General features: G+C 35.3%; 1 protein-coding gene across 1 annotated transcript in view; it reads left to right on the forward strand.

The window, feature by feature from the left end:
- Positions 1-22,714, forward strand: part of LOC126977494 (popeye domain-containing protein 3-like) — a 28,131-nt gene extending 5,417 nt beyond the window's left edge. Inside the window, exons 5-8 of the mRNA XM_050826338.1 lie at positions 3,195-3,326; positions 9,785-9,892; positions 16,038-16,332; positions 21,712-22,714. Coding sequence (XP_050682295.1) covers positions 3,195-3,326; positions 9,785-9,892; positions 16,038-16,332; positions 21,712-21,929 — 753 coding nt within the window. The 3' untranslated portion in view covers positions 21,930-22,714. The remainder of the gene's footprint in view (positions 1-3,194; positions 3,327-9,784; positions 9,893-16,037; positions 16,333-21,711) is intronic.
- Positions 22,715-23,030: the final 316 nt, after the last annotated feature.

Genomic DNA, 23,030 nt, shown 5'->3' on the forward strand with positions numbered 1-23,030 from the left:
TTGTCTATTAACATGCACATTTAGGTGGAAGTGTGCCTCGTTGACAAAAAAATGTTTGTAAAACTGGTGAATCGCTCTACCATTTCGTTCGCAAACTGCAACCTAGTGGCATGGACCTGAGCCCTTAATTCCTGCACCATTTGGATTTTATAGGGATGTACACTTAAATCTTTCTTGAGAATGCGGTTTAGTACATCATTATCTTGGCACGTTAAGGACAGCAGACCGCTTTCGAGTTGAAAGTCCAGGTTGGTCACGAACAGACGATTTTATTCGCTCCACGTTTTCGGGGTCCCTCGACGTTCTAGGCCGGCCAGATCTAAGTAAATCCATTGTTGAACCCGTCTTCTCAAACTTGAGCATTCATTTTTTAATTAACACGCCTGATGGAGCTTGATTTTTGTGTCGTATCTTGTAATGATTGCAACTTTCGTTGAGCTAAGGTCGCAGAATCGTTGTTTCGATAGTACTTGCGTACACATAACACACGTTGACTATCGCTGAACGACGTCATGGTACTAAATTCCCATTGGCCGCTCTTGCAATGTGTAACCCCTCCACCCCCCTCCGCCGCCGTTGCTAGACGCGGCAACTGATTCAAATGTTAACAGACTTTTGGACCACCCTGTATTATTAAAAATAAACATCATAGGTATTCCTGGTTATAGCTTCTAGATAGTATTTTTTTAGCTTTACTTTGAAATTTTTCTTTTGCAGATATATATCTATTAGATCATTAGGTAATGTATTTAATATCCTTGGTAATACATAGTTACAGGTTCTTTTACCATATACATTGTTTATTAAATAGCGAATCTTATTTTAGAGTGTATTGACATGACATTACAATAGGAAAATAGCAGACGACGGTAATCACTGGTTAGCTCTGAACAGGGTTTCCTAGTGAACCATCCAGAGGAATTTAATTTATAGGTGCCCCTTTGTTTATATTTTTGAGACTGAGACTGTAATTTTATATTAGGCATGAAGAACAATGTATTTAATTATAATTAATAATAAATAAATGAAAATTAAAAATATTGCATAATAAAACAAAAACGCAAAAACGCAAAAGAAAAGCAAATATTATTTTACCCACCAAAAACGCCTGTAGAACCTTAACTAAATATAAATTGATACAAGTACTTTCTATGTAATTTTAGTGAAAAAAAATAGTAGTTAAACGTGTGATGCGAAAATGGATATGCAGTTTATGCTGCAGAAGGCGCTTCAGCGCTGATTTTCAGCGAAACCCATTGCGACGCAGTTCGCGATGTGGTTCCGAGACATTTGAACGTAATTTGAGACATACGGTCAATGACCTCTACTATATACCACTGGACTAGCGGCTGTCGAAGTGCCTTTGTGCCTGTTTGATATTCGCCATTTTGGCGCTGTTGGCCATGTAGCGAGAGTCTACGGTACTAAAAGTAGTGATGACAACCTCAGCAAACATCGATAGATGGTGGGAAACTATTTACAAAAAAAATGTGTACTTAATACGTTGATTCTTGAAGTACCTATAAATAACACGGAAAACGAACGAAATTAATAATTCAAAATGTAAAAATACTTCAGAGTATTGTACGTTCCTTCGCAGCCATTTGTAATAAACGTCAACACTACTTCTCGCGAGTGGCGCTTCAAATAAATACAAAAAATTTGCTGTCAAACATATGGAACAGCCTGTCCAGTGGTATTTATAATAAGAAACATTTATTACGGATCAGATCCATATCTTTGTTAGTAAAGTTAATTTATACAGGCCAGTCTGTACGGTACAATAAAACACACACTATCACAAATAGCAAATATATTTATTTATTTATTTATTAAAGCCTATTTCAATACTCATTTTATCAGCCCACTGCTGGGCAAGGGCCTCCCCCTTCTTCTTCCATTCATCCTTATTACATGCTGTGCGGGACCACATCACTCCTTCATAATTGTGTGTTATGACAAGCATGCATAAGGAGGTCTTGAATTTGCCTAATAATAAAAACCTACTAGATAGCCGTTCGTACAAGATTCCAACACCAATAATATATACAACATTTGCAAGTATATTTAACCCATTCTTACATACATATATATACAACAAGGTAAATTTAAAATGTTCTATTAAAAATTGCTCGGTCCATCAGGTCAAATTTAAAGTACAGAGATGGTTACACACACTCACTTATGCAGACAAGGAAGCTATTCTTAAAGTGATAGCTTAGCATTCATATAATGTTAATACTTTGTAACATGATTAATCAGATACTCATACTCACTCACACCTACCCACACACACAAACACACACACACACACACACACAGAGTGCACTTTTTGATCTTTCGGTTCATATGTTAACCATAGAACCATAGAATGTAAATTGGTTGCCTACAGGACAGGCTACGCCTAGTGTAGGCACCAAATATGATGTTATATTATGTGATAAAGTGTCTGTATATAATAAATATATAAATAAATAAAAAATAAATTTACTAGATCGTCTCTCCATCTAGTACCAGGTCTACCTGTTCTTCTTTTGTCATCTTATGGGTACCTTCTTTCTTGTTGTTTGTTGCTAAACTGCTCCATCTTTCGTTACTGGCCCTTGATATTATGTCGCCTGCCCAATTCCATTTGCAGTTTTTGCGATTCTTATTATGTCTTATAATCTAATACTTAATTAGTTTCATTAAGCAAATATATACATCTTAATATATATAAATTACGTGACACGTTGTTTGTCCGCGATGGTCTCCTAAACTAATGAACGGGTTTTGAATGGGGATTACTTCATGGAGTGCAGTTTGGTCCAACTTGAGAGATAGCATAGTTTTTATTTCGATTTGGGACCCATAATTATTTTTATTTCCAATATTAATTTTTGTATATATACACATACATATTCATAGACATATTTTCTGTGAGAGAATGTATTGACGCACGGTTTGACAGTTCTGCTGTGAAACAATTTCATTTTAACAACAGGGAGCATTTTTATGAAATAATTCTTGATGTTGTAAATGTTTTGAAATATTATTGGCAAATTCCTATAAAATAGTATTTTTTTTAGTATCCACAGAACAACGTCTGTCGGGTCAGCTAGTATTATTATAAATATACATATTATATAATTTAGCATATATATACTGTAAAAAAAGTAATAATAGATTTCTAGAAATTAATATTCTATTAACAGGTCTCTAGGCATCAATTTAAGCGGATGGTATCACCAGACTTCGCTCACGTTATGTCACTGCACGCAGGGGAAGCTTACGCCATGCAAAACCTCACCAAGACGGATAGGCTCGGCTTGTTGCTATCCGGAAAGGTATCGTATATATTATATACTCTTACGGCCGTTTTTGTTCAACTACCAGTGGGAGGCTCCTTTGCACATGATGCCGGCTAGATTATGGGTACCACAACGGCGCCTATTTCTGCCGTGAAGCAGTAACGTGTAAGCATAACTGTGTTTCGGTCTGAAGGGCGCCGTAGCTAGAGAAATTACTGGGCAAATGAGACTTAACATCTTGTCTCAAGGTGACGAGCGCAGTTGTAGTGCCGCTCAGAATTTTTGGGGTTTCAAGAATCCTGAGCGGCACTGCATTATAATGGGCAGGGCGTATCAATTACCATCAGCTGAACGTCCTGCTCGTCTTGTCCCTTATTTTCATAAATAAAAAAACTAACTAGAGGTAGACAAATCTATCCTTTTACGCTTACTTTCATTTCTATAACTGACATAGCATTGGACTCTATCGATATTGGACATAACTATGGATAGATAAGATCTTGTCATTAAACGGTGACAGCAATGTATCCGTAACTAGAGATACGTTATTGAAATCGACCGTTAGACAATTTATATGTCTAGATAGAACCTCTTGATGGTAGACTGCCGATGAAAACAGGCCAGGTTTATAACTTTAGTGTGCGTGACAAGCTACTTATTACACTTGAGATTTGTATGTCACTTTGTGTAAGTGTGCGTGCATTGCTCATAATAGAAGTTAACTGTAAACCTCAATTTTTTTCGACGTATTCACAGCTGCCACAGTCTATCTAGATATATAAATGATCTAAGATAATACTATGTCTTTATTGTATCTCAACAATCGGAAACTAATACATAATTTTACTATATCATTCATTATTTTTGATAAAATAGTCCCTACCTCTATATTTATTTACACGGGGTGTAGATAGATGCATCTCCTATACTCAATAATTCTTGAAGTTTCTAAAGTGTTGTTACAATAAGCGGGTTGAACTTAATGCTATGCAACTTTGGTTCACGTAAAGTCGTTTCGAATCGAGTCGAAAGTTATATTTCATATTATCCTTACCGTAATTAAGTTTTCACTTCTGTGATCTTTACACGTTTTCGCACCGGTTGTTTATGATTCATTCACGCCTTAAAAGAGGAAATGTTTGATTATTTGAGATGCATTGCAATTTAAATGATATGAACCAAATATGATGAACTGATTAAAAAGAGAGGCAATGCGTTTCATGCCACTAAGCTAACTAAATAAGCATATTTAAGCTCAAGTTTTCCTAAGTGGCAAATGTATTTCTTTGACACTAAATGGATGAATGAATATTAACATATTGCTAAAAAATAGCCTGTCCATGTATGAAACAAATTTTGACTTGAAAATAAGAAAAAACCAGTCAAGAAGTTGGTTACCATCCACAAGAGATATTACGATATCATTTTTATAAACTTTTTGCAACAGAAAACTTTTTTTTCATTTTATTTGTGGGCCATTTTGCAAATAGCAATCTAATTAATTAAAATATCACTCCAGAGTAAGGGAGGGAAAGTTAATGGTTCCCAGGTTGCACCAGTGTTACAAGAGAATGTGGGCGGTGATCACTTAACGCCAGATGACCCGTATACTCGTTTATCCTCCTTTTTCCATAAAAAAAAACTTTAAAAATGCAGTAATATTTGAAACGAAAAATAAGCATTGAATTACTCTTACTAACTTATTGTGCAATGCTACTCAAAATGATACTTAGGAATATCGGATAGCTAAATCATTTAGGTATCATAAATAGGATAGGTAAATGGTTTTTTTTTTCATAGTTAATAGCTTAGTTTAAAGTAAGCAGTAACTAAGTATATACACATAATTATACGTTTTTTATGTGCAGTAACTTGCCAACAAAATGTTAAAGTTTGGCAAGTAATATATTAAAATATTAAAAGTGTACTTATTAAAAATTAAGGGGGCAATGCACACCCTGTCAAAATTTCAGCTGTCTATATAATATTGTGTCTTATGAGATATAGTTCCCTGACGTACAGAAAACAAGGGTTCCCTTCATGGTTACCCTCGGGTGCGGAACATTGAAAACAGCTTTAAATTTTTATGTTCATTTTCATTATTTCCGATATCTTGTCCTATCCATCACTATGTCGTATCATTTGTCTGCACACAGTTTGGCTTGCCAAATTCTCCCACATTTGCATTACAAACATTTCCTCACGTTACGACTAAGGGGAAAACCGTATGAAATAACATTCGGATAAGATTCATGTCGATAATTTGCTAATAGTAATAACAATCATTATGAGAATGGCCACTTAAAACCAAGTACATGCCTATTTGTCTCTTATATTTAAAAAAAAGTCAAGTTAGTTACTGAGTACTGTCACCTCTATTGCAAGAAAAAGATTGAGAACATAAATCTGAATAAAAAAAATTATAATGTATAATGGCGTTGTGAACATTAGCTGACCAATCAGCATTCAGTACCAACCCCGCTCAGCTCAGTTAGTTGATTGAATTGTTTGCAATACAGGGTGTGCCACGGCTATGCCACATGGAGCCTTAAGTACCGTAGATGTAACATTTTGCTGATTTTAATTTAAATAATTACCTGATTATTACCGGGACCTACCCTTCTACAGCATTGAAAAAAATAAATTAAAAAAAAACGTGTGGCACTCGGGGACTGCCGCGGTAAAGCTATTGCGTAGCAGTTTTTATCAACTTATGCAATTTTAATTATTTATTTATTTTATTCATGCTGTATTTTTTGATAAAATTAATTAAAAAAAAGCAAACGGGAAGTGAGTAAAATTTAACTTGCAAGATTTGATTACAGACAGACAACGGTCAAAATTAAAAAATGTGATAAAAAAAATCAAGACGTACCCCAGGCTCGATTCTGAGACCTTCTGCACAAAAAGACATACCTAAATAAAAATATCTATATAGATCTAGTAGTAAGTGTTAGGTTATTTTCGTTACGGAATTTCTGGATTCGGTCTCCACGCTCAAGGCCCGATATAGAAGCTATGCAATAGCTTAATAAAAATAGCCGTATTTTTTTTATCTATTTTAATTAAAATATTAAAAGGACATATAAAAAAGTATGGTGTAAGGACCGCCAATGGCGTTAAAAGCCTCCATCCCTGGAGCCATCCTTCTCTCTGCCAATGTCTCCCAATAACGTTTTCCACTTCGTTTTCCCATCTCTTAAATCCCCTTCCTCCGTTTTGTATGTCGAAGAACACAATTTGAGACTGCTTGAGACCACAGATTTGTTTTAAGTGTCTGTTGATGGCCAGCCCATCTCCACTTCCGTCTCAGTATCCCGCGAAAGCATTAGTTATAGATAAACCACTTAAGGGTGCTTCCAGTAAAGTATTAATATTAATGTCAAAACTTGTTGATACTCTTCCGAGCACAAATTACCTTCTATAACCGTGCCTCACAGTTATCTTGTGGGAATCACTTAGGAAGAGCGTATCGTGCAGTCAAAAATTATGCAAATAGCGGGGGATATCGTTCCACGGCGGGCGAGTTTAAAACAATTTTTGTCAGGCACGTGCCAATGTTTGTCGAGCGGTTGCCTAGTTTTCAGACATGATGATATTCCGCAGTTGCATTCAGTTATTTTAACGAACGAGGGGTCTGTGTTAAAATTAAAAATGCCACACATACCACTGATATATAGGTGTCATCGTTTAGTGTTTTTTTTTTTTATGTAAATCAACAACGAGACGAGCATGACGTTCAACTATTGTTAATTGATATGCCCTGCCCATTACAATGCAGTGCCGCTCAGGATTATTGAAAAACCCAAAAATTCTGAGAGGCACTAAAGCTGCGCTCGTCACCTTCAGACCGAAACATAGTAATGCTTACACATTACTGGTTCACGGCAGAAATAGGCGCCGTTGTGGTACCCATAATCTAGCCGGCATCCTGTACAAAGGAGCCTCCCACTGGTCCCATACCACTGATATATAGGTGTCATAGTTTAGTGTTTTTTTTTATGTAAATCAACAACGAGACGAGCATTGATACGCCCTGCCCATTACATTGCAGTGCCGCTCAGGATTATTGAAAAACCCAAAAATTCTGAGAGGCACTACAGCTGCGCTCGTCACCTTCAGACCGAAACATAGTAATGCTTACACATTACTGGTTCACGGCAGAAATAGGCGCCGTTGTGGTACCCATAATCTAGCCGGCATCCTGTACAAAGGAGCCTCCCACTGGTCCCATACCACTGATATATAGGTGTCATAGTTTAGTGTTTTTTTTTATGTAAATAAACAACGAGACGAGCAGGACGTTCAACTATTGGTAATTGATACGCCCTGCCCATTACAATGCAGTGCCGCTCAGGATTACTGAAAAACCCAAAAATTCTGAGAGGCACTATAGCTGCGCTCGTCACCTTCAGACCGAAACATAGTAATGCTTACACATTACTGGTTCACGGCAGAAATAGGCGGCGTTGTGGTACCCATAATCTAGCCGGCATCCTGTACAAAGGAGCCTCCCACTGGTCCCATACCACTGATATATAGGTGTCATAGTTTAGTGTTTTTTTTTATGTAAATCAACAACGAGACGAGCATTGATACGCCCTGCCCATTACATTGCAGTGCCGCTCAGGATTATTGAAAAACCCAAAAATTCTGAGAGGCACTATAGCTGCGCTCGTCACCTTCAGACCGAAACATAGTAATGCTTACACATTACTGGTTCACGGCAGAAATAGGCGCCGTTGTGGTACCCATAATCTAGCCGGCATCCTGTACAAAGGAGCCTCCCACTGGTCCCATACCACTGATATATAGGTGTCATAGTTTAGTGTTTTTTTTATGTAAATCAACAACGAGACGAGCAGGACGTTCAACTATTGGTAATTGATACGCCCTGCCCATTACAATGCAGTGCCGCTCAGGATTATTGAAAAACCCAAAAATTCTGAGAGACACTATAGCTGCGCTCGTCACCTTCAGACCGAAACACAGTAATGCTTACACATTAGAGCTTCACGGTAGAAATAGGCGCCGTTGTGGTACCCATAATCTAGCCGGCATCCTGTATAAAGGAGCCTCCCACTGGTCCCATACTACTGATATATAGGTCTTACCGTTTAGTGTAACCAGAATACTTCTCGTTTGATTTTTTAAAAGTTATGAATGTAATTTTATTGATTAGGTAACGTTGTTTCGATATCAGTTTCAAGTTTTTTGATATCTGGTAATAGTTACGGAATAATAATTGTTCATTGAGTATTTTGGCGCCAATACATTGCTCAATATTTTGCGGAAATGAGAACCCAATCTGTGATTACATTACACAAAGTAGGTATGGAGCCATTGCAATATTTAAAAGTCTCCATACGCTTGGTATTAGTAAAATGTTTGTATACCGGGCTATTAATAGGTGCAATGAGATTTCCTCGTCAGTTTGTGACAGAAAAAGATCTGGCTATCTACGTAGTGTTCACTCGTACGAAAAAGGTGGTCAAAGCAGTAAGGGAAAGAATTCGAAGAAATCCTATCCGTAAGCAAAAGAACTACTAGAACCATTTCGCATACTGATGACTTAGGACTTGCAGCCTATAAGAGACGTACTGTACTGGTCATTTCTCAACTGATAATCTACTGAAAAAAGCAAAGGGAAGTCACAGAAAAATTATGTTTACGGATGAGATTTTTTTTACAATTGAGCAACATTTTAACAAACTTAATGACCATATTTATGTTCAAAGCTCTGAGGAAGTCCCAATTAGTCGACAGAGTGCAACGTGGGCACTATCCGACTTCAGTGATGGTTTGGTGGGGTATTAGCTATGAAGGAGTGACTGAGCCATACTTTTGTGAAAAAGGTATCAAAACATCGGCACAAGTGTATAGATACCATTCTTGAAAAGATAATGAAGCCTCTTAACAACACCATGTTCCATAACCAAGAATGGTCCTTCCAGCAAGACTCGGCTCATAAAGCTCGGTCTACGCAGTCGTGGTTACAAACGAACGGACTTCATCAGAGCTGAAGACTGGCCGTCGACTAGATCCAATCTTAATCCGCTAGATAATGATTTATAGTCAGTTTTAGAGAGTAAACTTGCTCTAAGCGCCATGATAATTTGGTGTCCCTAAAACAATCTACGATTGGCAGTGAAGAAGTTTCCCATTGAAAGAGTTCGTGCTTCTATTGATAACTGGCCTCAACGTTTAAAGGACTGTATTGCAGCCAATGGAGACCACTTCGAATAAGATTTTTACATTTTAAATTGTTTTATATTTATGTATTAAACTAACACATGTAAAAGTAATAAATGTTATTTGCAATAGATTTTTTTTGTCTTTGTTTCAGTATTTATGGCAAGACTAGGTATATAAATATTCTGCTTTTATTTTTTCCTTATGGTCAGTGTCAGTGAAAGAATATTTGTCAGCTTTCCAGTCTTACTTTAGCGGTAAAACAACTTTTCGATCGTTTTAACAATACTCATATAAACCAGGTGAACGTGATGAGTGGTCATCAGTTTCTTCATCCGATACTTCCATGCGAGTTTCTCGATTCACCAGAGTTCGAGTCAAGTAGAGCTACTATCGACGAGAAGTTCAAGGTAAGTGGGCTAAAAAAATTAAATTCATTGATGTAAGGAATTGACTGTGATTTTAGGTTTCCTTTAAATGAAGAAATTGACTCAGGATCACAACCTTTATTTTTGAAACTAAGGGACGAAACTAGCAGGTCGTTCAGCTGATGGTAATTGATACGCCCTGCCCATTAAAATGCAATGCCACTCAGGAATCTTGAAAAACCCAATAACTCTGAGCGGCACTACAATTCCGCTCGTCACCTTGAGACATAAGATGTTAAGTCTCATTCGCCCAGTAATTTGATAACATTAAACACAAATTTCCGTCAGTAATAAATAAAAGAAATTATGTGTGTATTACTCGTATCATATAGATAGTAACGGTAGAATCTAATAGAATAATAGGTAGCTAATAGTAATTTCATTATGGTATAAGGATTGCTACGACGTAGCATGACTAGCTACACTGTTTTATTTAAAATATAAACGGCGTATGGCAGTAATAATCTATAGATTACAGTAAATAAAATCACAATTTATTAAAATATTGGTCTGGATATTTGTTGAAGCAGGTATGGGCAAACGATACAATAATTCCGAAAATATTCTCAGTGTCTACGGACAAATGCTATATTATGCCACCAGAAATATTACACAATTCGAAAGAATGACAAAAATATACTCACAGATGTTAAGATAAAAAAAAGTTTTCAATTATAATTCTTTTTTACAACCAACTAGTAGGAGCATAACAATGCTTTCATTGTTTATTCATTATTGCATTAATACCTCTTAGATTTTGAAATTTTATACCATTCCTTATTTATTTAACTAACATCATAATTAATATACATACATTTTCGCAACATAACACGATTCGCGAACTATTAAATTACAACAGTAGACGTTTTAGCAAATATTTGCACTCTCAATACCGAACGGACAGACAGGGCTGTTCGCTACATAAATATTGGTTGATACTGTACACACAATAACACGAAAAGGTTAAAGTTTTCATATTAAAACTCCATCGCTCTCACAAAGCATTGGTGGGCAAGCGTGCAACTTGTAAAATAATTGACAACTTGATAAGCCTGATAAGCGTAACCTGGATATATTGGGCGCTCGTATCGGAATATATTTATACCTATACCGTATGTGTTCCACCTTCGCACGACACGCCACAAGTTACGATATCATCCCCACCATCTGGATGTGTGGCGGTCCTCCACAGTGCGGTTTTCAAGGAGCTTTCTTCCACGTACTACGAATGTAGCTGTCGCTGTGGAATGAGCTTCCTTGTGCGGTGTTTCCGGGACGATACGACATGGGTACCTTCAAGGAAAGCGCGTACACCTTCCTTAAAGGCCGGCAACGCTCTTGTGATTCCTCTGGTGTTGCAAGAGTGTGGGCGGCGGTGATCACTTAACACCAGGTGACCCGTACGCTCGTTTGCCTTCTATTCCATAAAAAAAAATGTGTCCGTACAGTATGTAAGTTATTACAATTTTGTTTTGCAAGCTCTATGTGGCACAGATTGAAATTGGAAATTCTTTTTTTGGGTATACGGTTCAAAATTCTGACATAAGTTAATAGAAAAAGCTTGCCTTCTGTTTGATATGGATTACAAATATGAATTTGAAAGTTGATGGCCAATGGAATCGTAACGTTTCGATTCTTTATCAAAATAAAACATAATTTACTTTGTATGTAACCAATAGTTTTCGTACCGCACACTAAATAGTTATTTGTATATTCAAGTTTTTAATACCTTGGTCTACATAATTGCAATATTCATAGAAATCTTTATTTTATTAAATAAAATAATACTCTCATAAAATGTAAATAGGATCCTTCCCATAAGTGAAAAAAGTCTAGTGACGTATCGTTTATGAAATCTAGTATGCTTTGTTCAACTCTCAGGTTGTGGCACTCGAACGGTCGGCTCAGTTGGAAAGAGCTCTCGCACGGAACGCGAGAGGTCGGACGAACGGGTTCGAGTCCCGCATCGTTCATATTTTTTTTTTCAGTTTCATTTGTGTTATTAATCCTAGAAGTGAGGGTTATCATTTTAAAAACATAACAAATTGTTTAGAAGTCTAATCAATATTACACATGAAAGGCTATCAAATGTCTTCTTACTTACTTTAAATGTTGCCTGTTGAACACTATTGATGTTAAAGGATGAAAATGACTTACTGTGTTAATATATTTATTATTTTTACGTATTTAAAATATATGTCATGTCAATCAAGAAAACCTACATAAAATTGAACACGATTTTTGTTTTACAAATTGTGTCGATTCTACATTAGCCGAAGGAACTTCGTTCCTTCCTGGTGTCCCACGACGCCACATCTTTTTTATAACTTATTTTCAATAATATTTTAATCAAACAAAAACACTATTTCAACAATGCACAGCATATACAAATTGAACTTCTCACTAAATCCATTGAATTACAATTTTAAGATATACACATCACTAATGGTCATAATACGTCAGCTGTATAGCTACAGATACACTGCTATAAGCATCTCGGTGACTGAACTCACAAAATCTCATATTTATATTTTTAATTATTTATTTATCGCTTCCACCAGTCACGAGCATTTCGTTGACGCGATGTTTTCCTACCAAAAAGTGCCCAAGCGGCTAAAGAAGTTTTCAAAGAACCTTTGCAGTTCCTTTAAGCCCAGGCGTAACTTTTAAACACACAAATATACTTAGCTATATATATGTTACGGTGCCTATTGCTATCGTGAAGCAGATCACACCTATCCAAAAAGGCCTAACTATTTATTTATCACGTGCGCTAGTCATGAGCATTTCGGTGACGCGATGTTTTTCCTACCTAAAAGTGCCCAAAGGTCTAAAGAAGCTTTCACTTCAATAATACACGAACGAGTAGCCACGTAAATGTTTCTAAGAGAGTGGGCGGTGACCTTAATTCCTTTTGTATTTATGCTCGCTATTCCGTGTGACGTTTGAAGCCCGTTCTCCGTGAGCTCATATTTGCTCGTTTTGTACTTTTCTTTCACGGTTTTCCTGATGATTTTCGCGCGATTTCTGTAATGCGATTTGTGACAAGGGTTACGATAAAGAGATCTTTTATTTTATTTGGCGTTAGAAAATACTTTAAAAATAAATATTTATTGATCTATTTAATGTTTTGTCAAAGAATTGATTAAAATATAACTCTTAAGACTAATTCAAATACACTAACTAGTGACCGAATATCATGTTATTTAAGACCGCTAGTTACATACTAAATTATACACATCTTATTTTGTTAGTTGGTTGAGTTTCCGTGCCAAACTTCGTCATGCTCACTTAAATGTGGGATTCTCCTTTGCACAGGATGCCTGCTAGTTTATGGGTACCACAATGGCGCCTATTTCTGCCGTGAAGCAATATGTAAACATTAATGTGTTTCATTCTGAAGGGCGCCGTAGCTAATGAAATTACTGGGCAAATGAGACTTAACATCTTATGTCTCAAGGTGACGAGCGTAATTGTAGTGCCGCTCAGAATTTTTGGGTTTTTCAAGAATCCTGAGTGGCACTGCATTGTAATAGACAAGGCGTATCAATTACCATCAGCTGCAGGTCCTGCTAGTATCGTCCCTTATTTTCATTAAAAAAATATTTTGTTTTTGTGGGCTATCCTATCATCGCAGAGTTCTGCCAATAAAAAGTTTTAAGTTTTATATTTTAAGCCCCTATAAGCTTGGTATGTAACTTTGTATGTAAGGAATATTTTGAATGTGATTTATTTCAAACTTTCCACTCTTATCAAGTGCCGATGAAGCTTCGCTATAATCTATGTCTGTTTCAATTTTCGATAGCTACTACTGTCTTTTAATAAAAATATTGGTGCTACGAAATTATCAACGTTTCAAAAAAACCAAACTAAAATGTATAAAATAATTTTCAATAAGTTTGAATTAGGAATACCACCTTCCTTAAAGGCCGGTAATGCTCCTGTGATTCCCGTGGCGTTGCAAGATAATGTAGGCGGCGGTGATCACTTAATACCAGGGGACCCGTATGCTCTTTGTCCTCCTTTTCCATAAAAAAAGTCTGATTAACAAAAAAGTTTGTTATTGTAAAGCGAGAGGTCCTTGTATGTTACACAATTTTTTTTGCATTTTTTTTCACCAAATTTTTTTGCTTATTTACTTATTTTACTGTTAAAATTGTAGGAATTTACAAATACTGTTGTATTCAATGACATTCTATTGGCTGTATTTATAAGTTCCAATTTCAAATGATTACAGTACGTCAAGTTCATGTTAAAATCTGTCTCAAACAAATATTAACGATGTAAATTTAAGTAAACTATAGCTTAAGAAAATAAATACAAGGTTTATGTAAGGTACTTGCTAAATTCATCAAAACGTATTTTTTTTCCATATGAACATCACATATATTAAATATAACTCAGTCAACGACTGTCCCAATAAAACTCGTTGTTACTAATCTTAATAAACGACTGTATCATAAAATTGTCTTAATCTGTTTGCGCAAATTAAATATAAATCTTCCTGCCAATTTGTAAGTGAACGAAATTAGGTTAATACAAATTGCGAGCCAATATTTTTAGTTTCCGTTTTAACTGGTAACGTAGAGTATTCGAAAATACCAAGTGCTATGACTTCACCGATATTTAACCCAGTTTCTTCGGTTCAGCCACTTGGGCTTTTACGAGGTCCTATCAGATTACAATTAGGTCATTGGAATGGGGTTGGTAACACCGACACGTCTCGTAAAACACGCCGGCGCGTGTACCTGATCCAAATACATTTAACCTTTAAGTACAACATTGTGCTACAAAAGCTTTTGTATCGAAGTTGACTTTATTTTTTTATCTACACCCATGCTTTAAATCCTCTATTAAAGATTCTAAAACAGTAAGCTTAAAGCCAACATTAAAACACCCAACGTCCTCATAACCATTACATCAAAACGAGTGTTGTAATGAAACTCAGTTGTACTAAACTTAGTTGAACAAACTAGCATTGGCTTTATCAATGTTAGCAGTAAGGTAACTGTTTCAAAATCTTTTATTGAGGATTCATATTATGGGTGTAGATAAAGTCTTGTATGCAACTGTTCATAATTAGGTATTAAAACACTCATATAATACTATTATGATATAAATACAATTAATATAAACCTGCAGTCGTGTTTTAATACCCCTTATTACACAACAGTTGCATAAATAACTAATATCATCACCAGAAACACTTATAAGGCAAGGCTTTCTACATCGAGTAATTTAAATCCGGCTTCAAAATCAGGGTTGATAAGAAATATATAACTAATAGCTTCATTGGGAATATCTAGTGATATCTCGTTAGATAGTTTGTTTAGTTACGATGCTGGAAGCATTCAACCTTGTATAATGATCTCAGCAACCACAAGACTGACAATGACGTGGATTGTTAAACCAAACGATGCTACGTGACTTGAAGACCTAATAATAAAGACTCAATTACTTTATATTATTATTATTGGTCACTTTGAGACGTAAGACGTTAAGTCTCATTTGCCAAGTAAATTCACTAGCTACAGGGCCCTTCAGACCGAAATACAATAATGCTTACACATAACTGCTTCACGGCAGAAATAGGCACCGTTGTGGTACCCATAATTTAGCCGGCATCCTGTGCAAAGGAGCCTCCAAATGGTTAAAGCGAAGAGTAAGCAGAAAACACGCAAACAAGGTGTTTTTAGACAAGTTTTGTTGTGAAAATAAGGCATTTGCAGCTATGAATACTACTTAATCCTGTTACACATACCCTTAAGTCTTACTTGTAGGTTGCTAGTGCTGGCTACTGGTATAATAAAAAACTCCAGAGCTATTTTGACCTACGACTTTTCTTTGCAGTAAAACAAGTTTTTTTGCCGGCATGATGCATTTGTTTAGTACTATTCCCAGAAAAGTTATTCATTGCTTGTAAGAGGATTGTAAGCATATAAACTGTTTGCATCTGTTAAAATGTTACGTTTTCCACGCAAGAATTTTGAAAATATTGGCTTTACATACATGGTGGGCCGGCAGCCGTGAACTCATATCGTTCAAGGTCGCTGGTACTTAGTGTCGCCTTAAGTTAATATTAATCTTAATAATATTAAGTCTAGGTAACGCTATTTAACTATTTCAGGTGTCTATAGTAGCAGCTTCATCGTGTCGCTACGTGTACTGGCAGCGTAGTTCACTTGAGTATTTATTCGTAAAGGAGCCGTACCTAGCCTGCGTGGTCACGACATTGATCGCGCGAGATATAACCACCAAGCTATACGCTATGAACAATAAGATCGTTACAGAGAGAGGCTCCCATCTTGATATACGGTTGCCAAGTATATCGCACGCTCTCGCCCGAAGCCCGAGGAAATTGCGTTCAATGAGAGCACCGCCTCCCACCACAGTTCAGCCGGTTCCGCCTGAGAAACGGTCCAGTGAGTATAATAAAACATATTACGAAATCTCTATTGTCCTTGATTTGAGACGAAATAATAACGTTTTAGTGTTCTGTCCTAACAGCTAAAATCGTTGTCTCTGTTAAGAAACATGTAATATTTTTTTAAGTTAACAGAGAATGCAAAATTTTAGAATTTTGTTAACTTTTATCGTATTGAGTATAAGAGCTGTTACACGAAGAAAAAAAAATACAAATATAATAAGCTTATATTTGTAGTCATTTATATAACAGAAATTGAGAAAAAAAATGTTAATTAACATTAGAATGAGATTTTCATACCACAATTTATTTAAAATTAGCTTTCTTTAGCGGTAATGCGCCAATAACGTAATGGTCGCGCGTAGACCTCTTTGCGGCGTTGAATTAAAATTATAAATAAAAGACAGCATCGGTTATATTTTTAAAAGGCACTATCAAGAACAATTGCTCAATCCGGCATACGTTGTTTTGCCATATAAATTAAGGTCCCCGCGCTCACTCATTGTATCAATTCTTAAATCTAATGTTATATAATTGACTGAAAAATTTGTATTGCAAATCCTACTAATATTATAAATGTGAAAGTTTGTATGTCTGGATGTATGTTTGAACTTCTTTAACGCAAAATCTACTGAATAGATTTTGATGAAACTTTACAATAATATAGCTTACACACCAGAATAACAAATAGGCTATAATTTATAAAACCATAGTGTGAATTATACAAAATATAAAAGAAGTGTGATTGTTACTAATGAATACAACTAGCGCCATCTCTTATCAACTAGCAAGGAAAAGATCAAAACAATTTATATGGCAAAACAACGTTTGCCGGGTCAGCTAGTATATAGATATTTCTAAATCAAAAGTATCTAGGCTCTGGATAAGTTATCACCAACATATCCACATACCATCACTCTTATGGTTTAAGTATTATTCCGATCGGTTCAGTAGTTTTCGTATTAAAACCGAAGTAAAAAACTAGCTCCATTTATTAGCATAGATTAGCACGTTCCTGATCTTAGGTACTATTAAACAGAATAAAATATTACAACATCTGAATTATTGTTATGTGTGAGAACCCGTTCTTATTTTTCAGTTTTCTATGGGTGTGGCCCCCTGTTTTCAAGTTGCGGCTTATAATTTATTTGGAATAATAATAATAATATTGACACACTTTTTACACAAATTATCTTGCCCCAAGTTAAGCATATATAGCCTGTGTTATGGGTTACAAGTCAATGATATATTTAATACAATATACTTACTTAAACTTACATAAATACATTTAAACATCCATGACTCGGAAACAAACATCCATATTCATCATATAAATGCTTGCACCTACCGGGATTCGAAGACTCTCTAGCATAGTAGGTAGGATAGCTAATCACACGGCTATACAGGAATAGCATTTCTGGTATCATAAGACATATTATTACCTCAATAAGTATACAATACTTGCCAGTAAATAAATTCACTATCACTTTATTACCTGTTATAGACAGACAGTGTAACAAAATCATTTGTTTAGTTTTCATTTGACCACTTTTGACTTGAATCCCTAAAAATCATTTGCCTCTTAAATTAAATAACTTTATGCTAATTACTTCCATTACATACACGCCACAACATGTCCGAATGTGGCACAATTTGGTAAATTATTAATTATCAATAGTTAATGTGAGTTATTTCATTATTTATTTAATTAACTTCCCCTAATTGCCTATTGTTGGCTAGAGTACATTTTGTAGTGAAACATAAATTGCGCTCAGTTGAGTAATGTCGCGGACAATGAACCATAAAATATTCCGGCTTCATTGCATAATAAATTGTTAAGAATGTGTTTGGCAGTGTCGCGAAATATCGTACGACATAAATTGCGGGGTATTTGTCGCAAGTCTCTCCCTATACTTGGCAGCATTCAGACCGCGACCAATTCAATCAAATCATTGGCCATGAGCCGGTAGAGCGCGTCAATATCGTCCTTGGATCCAACTTATTAAACAAACTTAACGAATTCAAGAGTTCCAGTTTTCTTTTGCTGTGTCAAAGGGAACTAAGCAACAATGCATTTCTTTTTATCGCAGTGTACTCTGACTGAAATTTTGTTACAACTTTTGAAATGCTTTAGGAAAATCGGATCTTAAAGTCTTTCTAACTATCGAAAGGAAATAAATATATCATGAATATTTTCTGTATAGACAAAATATGAATGAATTTTAAATTGCAAGTTATAAGATCTAAAATTAAAATATTTTTTATAACAATTATTCAGTATTTACGATATGTTTCATCTTATCGTCATAGTTGTAGTACTGTCACTTACATTAATTCTTGCATCATATCATTCTATTTGTTGTGCTTTTTAACCGACTTCAATAAAGGAGGAGGTTTTCAATTCGTCGGATTTTTTTTATTCCAGATCTGACAGTGGAATCCATGAGAAAACCATAAAAGTCTTAAATTTTGCTATACAATGCAAGTATAGCAAAGTGGATGATAAATTTACGAATAACTCAATATCGCGCTAACCGATTTCGATGATTCTTTTTTTAATGGAAAGCATATACTTCAAACATAGTTTGGTGAGAGTTTCGTTAGGTTCTGATTACGGAATCCATGACAAAGAAACGGAACACTGTCTATAAAATAATTGCAAAGTACTTATGTTCATTGCTGCATTGAAAAATTTAGTAAATTTACACATGTTTAGATAAATTGTTAGTTAGTGTACTTCAAATTCACAAAAAATCATAAATTAAAAAAGAACAACCGCCTTCAAAAACACTATTCCAAAACAATATATATAATGTGCACTAAAAGTATAAAAATAATTGCGTATTTTTATACAATCTAATTAATTAATCTTATTCTAGTTACGATTATTGTAATTTTCGGAGTCGGTGTCATCCAAGATAGGTTTGTTACTACATACATAGTTATAGGTGAGATGTGCTTGAGTCGTGAGGAGGCGAGAGACGAGAGCGGGTTGCGGCGGAAGGACACCGATTCCAAAAATAACAATAATCGTAACTAGAATTAGATTTTATAAAAAAACGCAATTATTTTTATACTTTTAGTGCACATTATATATATATCTATTGTTTTGGAATAGTGTTTTTTAAGGCGGTTGTTTTTTTGTTATACGTCTTTACGTTGGCTATACCAACTTGCTTACAGCCGTTCCCAATATTCAGTCTATCTCTTACTTGAGATAAAAATCGTAACTATCGTTGACTTTTCTGTCCCAATAAACTTATCGACGGTAGCTCACCTTATCCGTACACGCTGCCTGTCAATGGGATGACGTATAGCTTACCAGTGATAGAAGTTTGTAATTGCAATTCACGTAGAATGACTTATCGGGTATATTGTAACTAGAATTAGATTTTATAAAAATACGCAATTATTTTTATACTTTTAGTGCACATTATATATATATATGTCTATTGTTTTGGAATAGTGTTTTTGAAGGCGGTTGTTTGTGTTATACGTCTTTTGCATATAAGCCTACTGTCTGTGTGAGTCTTGTTTATTTTAAGAAATCCTAGCATACTCCACTTCATCAATGTTGGTATAAGTATGTAGCAACTTATAAATGCTTTTGTTATTGAGTTTGTTTTTATGAGGCAAATAATTTATTTGTTTTGTTGGGAAACTTCACTAGCCATATCTGAATCTATTAATAAATATCATATAATGGGCTCAGATACTCTATCACCCCAGATATGCTTGCAACAAAAACAAAAAGGTAGTTTTATTATAATACTAGCTGACCCGACAGACGTTGTTCTGTATATAATAAACTAGCTGACCCGGCAAACGTTGTTTTGCCATATAAAGTATAATTCACGCGATAGTTTTATAAGTAATAAAATATTGCATATATTATAGCCTGTACATCATTTTGTTCCATTGTCAATAGTTTTTGCAGCGCACGCAAAAATAGGTTTTCGATTTTACACCTTGTGTTACAAAAGAGCAATTATATTACGGATCCCTAATTTTGAAAAAAAAACATCTATAGCCTTCGTCGATAAATGGACTACCCAACACTGAAAGAATCATTCAAATCGGACCAGTAGTACCAGAGATTAGCGCGTTCAAACAAACAAACAAACACTGCAGCTTTATAATATTATAATAGTATAGATAAAATAATGTTTTTATATGAATTTGTCAATAATATATCATAACATCAAAAATTACTTCGTAAAATATGCACCCTGCTGTCGTAATGAAATTTTTTCACAGCAGAACTGTCAAACCGTGCTTCAATAAATTCTATCATAGAAATTATGTATGGACACATCAAAGGAAAAACAAATTTGTTGTTTTTATTATTTAATTTAGCAGCATTTTCCTATTTATTCACCTTTTAAACCTTCTCTGGACTTCCACAAATAATTCAAGACCTAAATTTGCCAAATCAGTCCAACCGTTCTCGAGTTTTAGCGAGACTAACGAACAGCAATTCATTTTTATCTATTATATATAGATAGATAATACAGATTTATATTCTCTGAATGGAGGAAAATGTGTTGGGATTTGAATATAAGAATTCTAATAGACACTAAAACTGGCAAATTGAACTTGCTATACCAACTTGCTTACGGCCGTTCCCAATATTCAGTCTATCTCCTACTTGAGATAAAAATCGTAACCATCGTTGGCTTTTCTGTCCCAATAAACTTATCGACGGTAACTCACCTTATCCGTATACGCTGCCTGTCAACGGGACGACGTATAGCTTACCAGTGATAGAAGTTTGTAATTGCAATTCACGTAGAATGACTTATCGGGTATATTGGGACAGCTTCAGATTATTGACAGCTAATTACTGACAGTAGAAGGTAGTAATTTATCTCTATCTGTAGATACTATATTGGGAACGGCCGTTAGAGGAAGCTCTCCCCGAACCTTGATTCTTTACGCGTCACTGCTGTGAATTGCCTTCTTCTGCTGTAAAAATAACCAACAGTTTTTCACTTTCATTGGCAATTTTCCGAAACCAAAACCCCAGTGTGCCGATAGGCTTATTCTTTCAGTCTTAGATAATTTTTACGTTTGGATAGAGCCTCTTACTGCTAGACAGCCGATAAAAAGGCCAGGTTTATTACTTTACTATGCGTGACAAGCTACGTTTTTATACTCGCGTTTTGTATATCATTTTGTATTAGAGTGCGTGCATTGCTCAAAATAGAGGTTAACTGTCAACCTCAATTTTTTTTTCGACTTTTTCACAGCTGTCACATTCCTATCTAACCGTAAAAATGGTCTAAGCTTTCAGGCTTAAAGCAGAACATATAGATTTAGTCACTTATCACAATTTGCCTAACCTGTTATATTTATTAAACTAATCCTTTTTATACAGATTACTGGTGTAACTTGAACAGCTCACCGAATCCTCACAAACGTAATGGTATTCCATCATCGTTACCCGAAGCAGACGAGGAGTTAGTTCCACTTGCAGAAAATGAAGCCCCTGCAGCATCATCCGATGATCTTTCAATAGCAGATAGCTGCCCTGACACCTCCTCCAAGTATCATAGTTGCGAAGCCGTAGAGACGGATGACGAACTAAGACATTAAATTCCAGTGAAAAATCAAATAAACATTGTACCATTTATGTTATGGGCTACATAGAAGTATTATACTATCGTCTCGTAGTGCGAGTCGTACTAAACCCACCTCGGCTCGAACAATTTTAATTTTTTTTTATGTAATTAAGAGACGAGATTAGCAGGATGTTCAGTTGATAAAAATTTGTCCTGCCAATTACAATGCAATTCTTGAAGAACAGATAAATTCTGAGCGGCAATACAATAGCGCTCGTCACCTCGAGACATAAGATGTTAAGTCTCATTTGCCCAGTAAATTAACTAGCTACGGCGCCCTTCAGATCGAAACACAATAATGCTTACACATTTTTGCTTCACGGCAGAAATAGGCGCCGTTGGGGTACCCATAATCTAGCCGGCATCTGTGCCTCCCACTGGTGTTTTAATTACAAATATATTGTTATACTTGTTGTATAAGACTTAAGTTAACGGAAAATATCGTTTAGATTTTGATTTCCTTAAGAGTGTCGAAATATACGTTTAATGCGGCATAAATCACCGTATCTTTTTGTTAACTTAGAAGTTTGATTTTTTTACAGCTTCAAGAGACTGTAGACCTGAGTATATCGTTTCAATTTAAACTCGATACCTCCAAGCGTTCCCGAGATCTGACACAGATCAAAGACATACAGACGGACGGACCAAAAAGTGATTTTTTTTCGCTTTTAGGCCTTTAGAAAATAAAATTATCGTCCATTCAAAGAATTGATAATTGAAAATGAATTATTTATGATAATAAAATTATGTTGCTTATGATACAGTGTTTTATTAAAAATCTTACTACTGCTGTGCGTTTGTTGTATTGGGAGATTTCTATAAGGCTATTTAAGGAAAAGGGATGAACAAATATACTGATACTGGAGGAATTAAGAGAAGAAGAGCGTTAGTAATATCATTAATACTATAAACAAGCTTCTATTCAATATTTTAAAGTTTTTAAAAACTTGATACACGTTAAATTTTTGCTTAGAAGAGATAAAAGAAATTTTATAAACTTGAAACATTTGATTTAATAAATAAGTTAATTTTTATTCTTTTGAGCAGCACTTTGACACATATAATTGCCGTGTCT

The sequence above is a fragment of the Leptidea sinapis genome, chromosome 45 (genome assembly GCF_905404315.1).
Source record: "Leptidea sinapis chromosome 45, ilLepSina1.1, whole genome shotgun sequence".
NCBI lineage: Eukaryota > Metazoa > Arthropoda > Insecta > Lepidoptera > Pieridae > Leptidea > Leptidea sinapis.